Source organism: Tachysurus vachellii, chromosome 9 (assembly GCF_030014155.1).
Source record: "Tachysurus vachellii isolate PV-2020 chromosome 9, HZAU_Pvac_v1, whole genome shotgun sequence".
Classification (NCBI taxonomy): domain Eukaryota; kingdom Metazoa; phylum Chordata; class Actinopteri; order Siluriformes; family Bagridae; genus Tachysurus; species Tachysurus vachellii.
Window position 1 is genome coordinate 823,821 of NC_083468.1, and position 7,944 is coordinate 831,764.

Genomic DNA, 7,944 nt, shown 5'->3' on the forward strand with positions numbered 1-7,944 from the left:
GAATAAGCAGATAAATAATCAGATTATGTGCTGCAACTGATTAGATCTCAGAGTCTTGCTGCACCACAAAGAATTACACCAGAGCTGAATTACAGCAACAGCCTGAAAGGAGCAATAACCAATTTCAAAATGTTTACAGATCTACTGATCTGAGAAAACAAGCTGCACTCCAATAAACAAGAAGTAAACACTTTGGGAAATGGTGCTCTCTGAAAATAATCAACACTGGGATGAGGCGTGATGAAGGAACCGTTTAGGATTATTTTCCTGTAACAGCAAGTCCTGTATGGTTTTATTCCTCTTACACCACTGCAATTTATTAAGGACTTTTTCATCGACTAGAGATGAATACATTATATATGTAAAGATGTGGAACATGAGTAAAACCAGATAGTTCCTTTTGGCACTCATGTAGTTTATAATTAACTAAGAGAGAAATTAGTTGGTCACAGTAGAAATTGACATTTTTAATAACAATATTGATCCTTACTCTATATATTATGAATTTTTGTGAACGCTTTAGAAATGTCTATATTTCTGCATAAATTTGGCCCAAACAGTTCAGACAAATATATTATACTTAGTCATTTTTGGCCTATGTTAATGTTCATGAGTCTGCCATCAGGTGAACACTGAACATCGGTGTGCAGAGTCACAAAGAGGAAAGTCACCACTCTCCAAAAAGAACATTGCTGTCCATGAAGTTTACTAAAGATCATGTGGACAAGCCAGAGGACATTTGTGGAGGAATGAAACCAAAATTAAACTGTTTTAAAATGAGAACCATTAGTTTAAAGAAAGGAAACTATGGAATTCCTTAAACCTTCTGTTTATACCTTCTGTGAAACATGGTGGTGGTAGTATCATGCTTTGGGTCTGCATTGCTGTATCAGGACCAGAAGCTTTGAACAGAATATTAACAGAATCCTTCCAGTGATCTCTAAATAAAAATTGCAAGACATCTGTCTATGAACTGAAACTCAAGAAAAAAATGGATCATACACCAAGACAACAATCACAAGCACCAAGTCTGTGTACCAAAGAATGATTAAAGAGGAACAAAGATAATGTTTTAGAATGACCAAGTCAATGTCCTGACTTTAATCCAACAGAAATGTTGTAGAAGGACCTGAAGCAGTCAGATCATGTGAGGACACCCAGTAAAATACACACACACACACACACATAGACCTGAAGCAGTCAGATCATGTGAGGACACCCAGTAAAATCCCAGTGTTGAAGCTCTTCTGTACTGAGGAACGGAATAAAGTTCTTCTACACTGTTATACAGAACTGATCAAAAGTTACTGGACACTTTACTTACAGTTATTACTGCACAAGGAGTCACAACAGATACTGAAATAAAGGTTCACAAACCTCTGCCAGTCACAGATCTGTAATGGGTTATTTTTCTCAATAATTAAATGAAGAAGTATAAAATTTTTATATCTTTTGTTTGATTGTGTTCACTTTGTTTACTTTTAGGACTTGTGTGAAAATCTGATGTAATTTTAGGTCACATTTATGTAGAAATAGGAATTTCTAAAGGGTTCACAAACTTTAAAGCAACACATTGTGTGTGTAATATATATAAACAAACATACACTCTCTCTCTCTGTCTGTACTACACACACACCTTTAATAAGTACATTGACACCTCATTTCCCCCCCAATACGGTTTCTTTATTAAAACTTTGAAGCACGAGTAGATTTGAAGGTCATTATTTTATTATAATAAAAAATATAATCAGTGTGAACATCTTAGTCTGTTTAGTCCCTTTGGTACAGTTTATCCCCCAAACACACATTATTCTTTATTATTGTTTTTTTGAATATAGGAATGTTTAATTCTCACAGGACTTTATCTCTAACTAAAACACAAAGTTTTTGATTAGTGCAAGAGCTCTTTGTGGTCTAAGAGATTTAAGACTACGGAATGAGTTTCAGCTTCAGCAGCCGGTTCCTGCTTTCAGCCGGTAGTGACAAGCTGATCGGGAGTTTCAGGATGCACGGGGACTTCGTGGTTTTTAAACAGTGTTACTGTCCGTTTTTCACACTGAGCATCTTCTCCTGTGGAATATAAAAACAGTGATTACATATATGCTCTCTGTCTCTCTCTCTCTCACACACACACAAAGAATTACAAGCCTGATTGGATCACTGGTCAAAACCCATTTGTAAAACCTAACCCCAGCTACAAGGTCTCACCTTGATCATGCCCTCGAGCTTCACGGCATCAGCAGCAAATTTCCGGATGCCATCTGATAGCTTCTCTACAGCCATGCGGTCCTCATTGTGCAGCCAACGAAAGGTCTTCTCATCCAGATGGATCTTCTCCAGATCACAAGCCTTCGCTGCTCGCACACACACACACACACACTAAGTACTTTCCCCAGACACTCTCTTTACAGTTTAAGAGTGCTCATGATACAGACCTTTCTCTGGAGTGAGAGTGAGGGACACAGTGCTGTGATCCTTACTCAGTTCTCCCAGCAGCCCTGGGGAAATGGTGAGAAGGTCACATCCAGCCAAAGCCTTGACCTCTCCAGTGTTCCTGAAAGATGCCCCCATAACCACGGTGTTGTAACCAAACTTCTTATAGTAGTTATAGATCTTTGTTACGCTTATCACACCTGTATGTGCAGAAAACACAGAAGAGACAAAAACCTCAGGGTTACAGGATAAGAATGAACAAAATCTGGTGTTATGGCCACAACCTACATATTTATGATTTCGCATTCCAGGCAGTACTGTTAAAAAAAAAATCAGTCGGTCAACAAAACTAATCCGTTCTGATGGATCTCTATACAGAATCAAACACTGCTGTGATGTAACGTTATAATATTTGTTAAGAAACAAAATGGAAGAAATATGAACTACTGTGCAAATTTGAAACAATGATTTTAAGGCCCAAGTCACATGACTTCAATATCTTTTGTATAAAGGAAGATTCCAGAATGTTTGAAAGTTTTGATCTATGAAACCAAAAACATTTTTATACATCGTGCCTACATTTTAGACACAGAGTATTTTAAAATAATTAAATCTTTTATATTGCAATATAAACCATCATCTCTACATACCAGGGTCCTCGTGTGGCTCGTAAGACTTGCGGTCTGTGTTATCTTTGTACCAGTCCAGTATGCGGCCAACAAATGGTGAGATGAGGGTGACTTTGGCCTCGGCACAAGCCACCGCCTGGGCGAAAGAGAACAGCAGGGTCATGTTGCAGTGGATGCCATCTTTCTCCTCCAGCTCCCTGAGAATTACAATCAAACATCACATCATTAAATTCATTGAGAGATGATATTTTAACCACCCAAAAAAAAAAAACAAAAAAAAAAAAAACACCCATACCGGCCAGCCTGGATGCCTTCCCATGTAGAAGAAAGCTTGATGAGCACTCGGTCCTTACTCACTCCAGCCTCCTCATACAAAGAGATGAGCTTTCGTGCTCGAGACACCATGCCGTCTTTATCGAATGACAACCTGGGAGAAAAGGCACATCATTAATCCTGAACATTTCCTTACCACAAGCAGTGAACAGATAAAACACCTTACCTGGCATCCACCTCGGTGGAAACTCGACCAGGGACCTTCTTGAGAATCTCTACTCCAAAGCTAACAAACAGCTTGTCCATCGTGTTCATGATCTGCTCCTCTTCAGTTCTATAAATATAATCGCTTATTAGAAAACGACAGGACACACACGTCCGTGCAGGTCAACGTGCTGAGTGATAAAGCATGAATAATGAACAACTTAAACTTAATTATTACTACACTCTGGATAAGGGAAGAGCAATGTATATAATAACGCGTTAGTGACATTTACAGTCTAAAAAAGCTAAATAAAAAGATTTTTACAATTAAATGTACACGTTACAAGCAGGAAAATCAGGACAAGAGATTATTGGGTACTTGAAAGTGTGCAGAGTGTTCAACTAATTAGTGATCAAAACTATCAATCATTAAAGATTCATATTTTGATTAGCCCATCTGCCATTTTTATTCTAAAATAAAATAAATTAGTTTGGAGTGATTACAGACTCGTAGCAGCTTTATTACTATGATGTTAAAATGCAGCTCTTCTACACAGGATGCATGAAGGTCTGCAGCTTTTGTCAGATCTCTTACCCGCCGCTGGCAGTACCATATTTAATAGCCTGGTCCACAAGATGCTGATAAGTGGGCATCTTTGCCGCTGCCAGGATGAGCGATGGGTTTGTCGTAGCATCCTGGGGCTTGTACTCTTCAATCGCTGTAGAGGTCATAAGAAGTGTAATAAGAGCACAACAGTTACTCAACTTCTCATTAGTATTCTGCCTTTCGGAAAACTTTGGAAACATGATAATTTAATTACAATAACTGTTTTAGTAGTCAAACTGCAGAAGAGTAATCAACTCCAAACGGAACATATTGTAAGTCACACAGCTCATCGTTCTTCATTCTTATCACATCACAAGCTTCAGCGAGTTCAGAAATTGCACAAGAATCCCATCTGTGTGTTATCCATAAACACACACACAAAGTAAGCCTTCTTTAAAAGGGCTGATTTATGTGATCAATGATTTACAACGTGGCTGTGCTAAACTTTAACATTCTCTATCTGTTCCCAGATCAGCTTTCATTCTGTTGTTCAAACCGAGAAGGATTTAAAGAGAACTGTCTTTCCATTCTTGCACCATATTACAACACTTGAAGCTTGCTTTAGAAACTGGTGACATTCACTATTCTTAAAGGAAAACTGCACATTTTAATGCAGTCATATACAGGACTGATGAGTGATGAAGTGATGAAGGTCTTTTGCACGAGTTGAGTTTGTTTAAAAACGTGCTAAACACCGAGTACTTGGATAAACTCAGACCTACTATACGATGCATTTTCTAACAAATTTAATTTTTCACTAAAGCAGATGTTTCTCTGTACACTGTGCTGATTCTTATTTGTTCTTAGATTATTATTTTCAACGAGAGACTTTTTCATGTTTCTACGTTCCATGCACATTAGGTTTGGTGCCGAAACGTGTAAAGCGAGTCTGATCTTACGCCACACGGTCCGACGTTTCTCCGGTTCCATACCGCAAACCTTCCTTCCACAAGTTCCTATCATTTATCTTTTGATGCAAATAACGTGAATAAACGTGTCGGAGACGGTACAAAAAAAAAAAAAAAGTGATGACGCCTGTTGCTAGTGTGAATGTAAAGTTACAGCATGAAACCATATCAACAGATTGCATTAAAAAAAAACAAAAAAAAAAAACTACTAACTACTAAAAAGACTAAAAGGAGTTTTACACAGAGACCAAGGACAGCAAGTTTAAAATAAAATAAACTTAAATAATCGGCATGTTAACCTTTAATCATGAACCTTAACAGTGTCCAAGATTCATTTCGAAGTCTAAACTTAAAAAATAAAAAATAAAAAATAGAATCTTTTATTTTCTATTTGTGTTCATTCTAACATCTCATTTTTTGTACTCATTTTCACACCATCTTTTTATCTTCTGCATTCCATTACTTTTTGAATTAATTTATTTATTTTAATATTTGATCCAGTGCTTTAAAATTGTTCTATAAAAGAGCAATTTTTAATTATGATACGCGGTCTGGATTAAATTAAACTTTGCACTGACTGTTGAAGAGTTATTATTTATAATTGGGACACGGTGAGAGACGGGACACTTGATCCGGAGACAGAAAGCCAAAATGTGACCTGATCTGCTGGTTTCTGTCTCGTCATACTGACTTCGCAAGAAATGAGGAAATGTTTGCTTTGCACCACAGACAATGAGCAAAGACCAGATTGCTTCAAACTTCCCCATTCAATATAAAAAAAAAGAAGAAGAAAAAAAAAAAAAAAAAAGTCTTTTTCTGAGACTTTCTCTCAGGTTATACAGATTTGTACTTGAGTTAAGAAACTTATTAAACACTGAAGTGATAACACACTGATCATTTCACCATTTACTGATAACCGGTGTTTACTCGGTGGTGAACACCTACAGTCTCGACCTATTTACAGCTGTAAAATAAACACAAATTAATGACAAATTAAAGGGAAAAACAATAAAGGAGGTTAAAGCGGTGTCCGGACTTCACAAGATCTCACTTCTGGAAACCTAAATACTTTGTGATTATGAATAAATGATCGCCTTCTTGTCTTTACTCCATCATATCTTTAACCGTTTGGATGCCGAGTTATAAAAGGAGCGTATGACCAGGTGACCTGCACGTTTTCGTCCTGTGGTCATTTCATTACTGTGAGGATGAAAGTGAGGAGACGTGTAAAGATCTGTTACTGACGTCCTGCTGATAAACTAAACTCACAGGACACAGCAAGGCTTCAATCTCAGATCAGTTCCCTTTTGTGCCTACAGTCACTTTACAACATCCTGAATCATTGTACTGGTCACTTCACCGACTAGTCGTCACTTCACCGATTAGTCGTCACTTCACCGACTAGTCGTCACTTCACCGACTAGTCGTCACTTCACCGACTAGTCGTCACTTCACCGACTAGTCGTCACTTCACAGCACAAATCAGGAGAGAAAAATGAGTGATTTCAGATGATTACTGGAGCTGAATGAACGTGTGTGACACGTGTGTGACGTCACGCACAGCCATAGACTCACATTACAACTGTATAAGAACTCAAATGTTTATAAAAGCAGATTAAAATCAGTCAAAACAAAAAGAATTCGTTTTTAAGATCTGTTCCGAATCCGAGGAGCTAAACTGTGTCCATAAGGTCAACAGATAATAAACTTCTACATGAAGCGAAAACTAAATAATTAGGTAAATAGCACATAATGGTGCTTATTAAATTTCGCGACAAAATTAACTTGGTAAATTTCCCTAAAATAACCTTTATTAAATCGGATAATAACCCATTAGCAGTAATGTAGCTAACAGGCTAACTGACGCCTCAGTGCTGAGGGAGCGCGATAGCTGTGAAGCTAAACGCACGCGCACACCGTAGCTCTGTGTAGCTAAACGCACGCGCACACCACAGCTCTGTGTAGCTAAAAGCACGCGCACACTATTATAAAGTACTGTAAAGCAGCTATACATAATATTAATTAAAGTAAACAGCGAATTGTGTGACAGAGAAAACGTGCAATCCAGACACGGTGTAAGAGAGAACTGTCACCAGGAAGTAACAGCTGAATTTACCGTTAAAATCTCCCGTGTCGGCGACCACCACCGTGTGCTTCTTCACCTGCGCGAGCGCACACTCCATCTTACGGCGTTTGTCAGGAGACTGAGACATGGCGCTGAGGGGGGGCCCTTATATAGCGTTACAGAGGTGCGCGAGGACACGAAAAACACAGCAAAGTAGAGCGCGTTCTCGTGTCTCGCGCTATTGCTGTTGGAGGAGGGCGGGACTTTGTGAGTGAGTGACGTTCCGTGATAACCAATGAGAGATAGAATAGCGTCATTCTAGTTCGGGTGGAATCGAACCAATGGAATGGAGGAGGCGGGACAAACCTCAGCAGGACAGAGTCAGTGTATTTAAACTTGTTTTATTGTGGTTTTATAAATAAAACTCTATAAGAAATTAGGAAATAAAACAATGAAATGCACCACAATAAGTGTATATATAATGTTATTTATGTCTGTACTTATGAGAGTCACAAACAGCTGGAACCGAATCCCTGGTGTGTGTCAACACAATAAACCTGATTCTGATTCTGATTCAGATTCAGATAAAGTAGATTTATTTTGTACATTTGTTTACATTTATAACTGCTAAAGACCTACTGTAGGAAAATATTAAATATGGGAAAAGAAAAATTATATTAGTTACAAATAAATAATAATGATGTATATATAGTATAACTTATATTTATAATTATTTAAGGCATTTATTTATAAACGTAACGTTTATATAACTATATACTTAATGATAATTTTTATCATTAATTTATTAAATTATATATGTATTTT

General features: G+C 37.6%; 1 protein-coding gene across 1 annotated transcript; it reads right to left on the reverse strand.

Annotated features, from left to right (window-relative positions):
- Window positions 1-1,706: 1,706 nt before the first annotated feature.
- On the reverse strand, window positions 1,707-7,364 carry taldo1 (transaldolase 1). Its single transcript, XM_060878799.1, has 8 exons — window positions 7,171-7,364; window positions 4,135-4,258; window positions 3,562-3,669; window positions 3,358-3,489; window positions 3,084-3,259; window positions 2,436-2,633; window positions 2,209-2,354; window positions 1,707-2,070 (listed from the first exon to the last, which is right to left on the reverse strand). The coding sequence occupies exons 1-8, from the start codon at window positions 7,265-7,267 to the stop codon at window positions 2,038-2,040; spliced, it is 1,014 nt and encodes a 337-aa protein (XP_060734782.1). The 5' UTR covers window positions 7,268-7,364; the 3' UTR covers window positions 1,707-2,037.
- Between the last annotated feature and the right edge of the window lie 580 nt (window positions 7,365-7,944).

Coding starts and splice junctions, on each gene's coding strand:
- taldo1 (XM_060878799.1), bottom strand. CDS start 7,267: ATGTCTCAGTCTCCTGACAAACGCCGTAAGATGGAGTGTGCGCTCGCG. Junction 3,490..3,561: donor TCCACCGAGGTGGATGCCAG/GTAAGGTGTTTT, acceptor CTTTTCTCCCAG/GTTGTCATTCGATAAAGACG. Junction 3,260..3,357: donor GAAGGCATCCAGGCTGGCCG/GTATGGGTGTTT, acceptor TGTAATTCTCAG/GGAGCTGGAGGAGAAAGATG.